The sequence below is a fragment of the Manis javanica genome, chromosome 14 (genome assembly GCF_040802235.1).
Source record: "Manis javanica isolate MJ-LG chromosome 14, MJ_LKY, whole genome shotgun sequence".
Classification (NCBI taxonomy): domain Eukaryota; kingdom Metazoa; phylum Chordata; class Mammalia; order Pholidota; family Manidae; genus Manis; species Manis javanica.
The window spans coordinates 41,775,368-41,778,148 of NC_133169.1; the positions used below are offsets into that span (position 1 = coordinate 41,775,368).

Genomic DNA, 2,781 nt, shown 5'->3' on the forward strand with positions numbered 1-2,781 from the left:
CTACTTGACCATCTGAATGACTAAGTATGTTTTTCTTATGACTCACTATATCACAACTGCCTATATCCCCACAGCATGGTGCGTCTCCTCAGTACGGTATAATAAAATAACTGCAAGCAGCAAAGAAAGGTTAATGATAGCTTCTGTCAACAAATAGGACATTCTTCATTTCTATTAATTGGTAGGCTAAATCACATTTCTCTTAATCTTTGTTGTGGACATACTTTTTCACTTTCCAGATATTCATTAGTTTTAATTCCATACAAATCATGAACTATAATTTGTTAGATTTAATTTTTAATTTCAAAAAACATAAATTCTTGTCACTGAAGACAATATTATACCATGTTTTCACATTTTTTTGAAATTTTTCAGATAATAGAGACTATATTACATATCCATACTTGGTTTGCTCAGGAGTCCTTTGAGACCTTATTAATATTGTTAATAATTGGTGAATCCTAAACATATATCTAAAATGATTTTCATGAATATCTTTGATTATATGTGGTCATTAAAACCAACAGTTGAACATTTTAATTTGAAATAATAGATGGAAAGAGTAATGTTAAAAAAATGTAATTACAGAGATGTTAAATGAATTATTTCATAATGAGGAGACTAATATGTAAAACTGAATAAGCCAGTTGTAGTCTAGAAATCTGTGGCTTATTCAGCAACACAGGGATGAACCTGAAAGGGAAACTTTTTACTTTCTGGGAGAAAAACTATTAATTTCCTTACAGCTTCTTTTACCTGTTTGTTTCTAAGACTGTAGATAATAGGATTCAAGAAAGGAGGAACTATGGTGTAAAATACAGAAAGAATCATGTCCTGGATGGTTTCAGAAGTTGCTGAAGGCTTCAGGTACACATAGGCAATAGAGCTGAGGAAGACAGACACCACCAGGATGTGAGGGACACACGTGGAAAAGGCCTTGCCTCGCTCTCTGGTTGGAAACTTCAGTATGGTGGAAAATATGTGAAAGTACGATATGGTGAGAAAGATAAAGGAAACACCACCAACTACAATAATAGAAACAAAAAGTAGGAGGAAATTGCTGAAGGTGTCAGAGCAGGAGAGGCTCAGCAGAGAGGGGACATCACAGAAGAACTGTTGGACCACATTGGACTGACAGAAAGACAGCCGGAATACATTACCTGTGTGTGCACCTGAGTAGAGAAGACCACTAAGCAGGGAAAATAGTGTCATTCGCACACAGAATTGATGGTTCATGATGACAGGGTAGTGGAGGGGCTGGCAGATGGCCACATAGCGGTCACGGGCCATGAACATGAGAAACAGAATCTCTACAAATGCAAAATAAATGACCAAGAATATCTGGGTTGCACAGCCAGCCACTGAGATGGCCCAGTTATTAGTGACATAGTTGACACAGGCATTGGGCACAGTGACAGAAACATAGCACACGTCTAGGATAGACAGGTTCCTGAGGAAGAAGTACATGGGCGTGTGAAGGTTCTGGTCAACTGTGGTGGCACTGATGATAAGAATGTTCCCTGTGAGGGTGGCCAGGTACATCAGAAGGAATAGCAGGGAGAGCAGAAGCCTTATCTCCCACTTCTCAGCAAAGCCCGTGAGGAGAAACTCAGTCACTGTGGTGAAATTGGTCATTTTCAGGAAATGATGTTTGACCTGGAAAATAACAGGGATAAACAATGAAAAGTATGATCCAAACAAAAATTATAAAATGTCAAATATTTTATTTGGAAATGTTTCCTTTTATTTTATAAAGTTGGTATTCATGCATAGGAAATACCCTTCATTACTTATATTTAGATCTGCTAAGTTTATTACCACTTTTGAATAATTAACAGGCAAAATGCTTAAGTTGTGGTTTTCTAATCCCTTGCTGATTATGATATTCAATGTTCATACTCTATCAATAATATGCGGCCTTTTAGTTGTATTATTTTAATAAAGAATTCATCAATTCAAATACAAGTTTTCAAGTATATGACATAGTTTTTTGACTGGTTTATACTTTACTAAATGCTCACCCCAAATGGTGTGTTACTATTAACATAGAAAGATGTTACAGAACTATTGACTCTACTCTTTATGCTGCAGTTTCAACCCCATGACTAATTTATATTTTGATTGTGAGATTTTGTGCCTCTTATCCCCTTCACCTCGTTCAACAACCCAATTCAAATATATGTTTACATATATATAACATATAAAGTATTTAAAATTTATATATATATAGTAAATGAGGATGTGGTATATGTATGAAATGGAATATTACTCAGCCATGAAGAAGAATGACATCCAGCATTTGCAACCACATGGATGATGCTGTAGGGTTTTATATTAGGTAAAATACATCAGACACAAAAAGAAAAATACCATATGATTTCACTTATGTGTAGAATCTAGAAAGCAAAACCAGAAAACAAACAAACCAAGCAGAAACACATTCATACATACAAAGAAGTAATTGGTGGTTTCTGGAAGAAATGGGAGAGGAGGATGGGTGAAGTAAATCAAGATGATTAAGAGACATATTTTCTAGTTACAAAATAAGTAAATCACATGAGTATTTACAGCATTGATATTATAACTGATAATATTATCACAAATTTGTCTGGTGGTAGGCGTAGAACTATCTATCATGGTTATTATCTCAGTATGGGTAAAACTATCAAATCACTATTTTGCACACCTGAAACTAATATATACCGTATGTCAAAATAAGGAGACATATCACCATAAATAATACTCCAAAAATGTTTTGCAATGTTTTAATAATGCATTTGC

General features: G+C 34.8%; 1 protein-coding gene across 1 annotated transcript; it reads right to left on the reverse strand.

The window, feature by feature from the left end:
- Window positions 1-669: 669 nt before the first annotated feature.
- LOC108391936 (olfactory receptor 14C36-like) lies at window positions 670-1,635 on the reverse strand. The gene has a single exon (XM_017651830.2). The coding sequence runs from the start codon at window positions 1,633-1,635 to the stop codon at window positions 670-672; it is 966 nt and encodes a 321-aa protein (XP_017507319.2).
- Between the last annotated feature and the right edge of the window lie 1,146 nt (window positions 1,636-2,781).

What these genes read in the sequence shown, in the direction of transcription:
- LOC108391936 (XM_017651830.2), bottom strand. Translation starts at nt 1,635, where the DNA reads ATGACCAATTTCACCACAGTGACTGAGTTTCTCCTCACGGGCTTTGCT.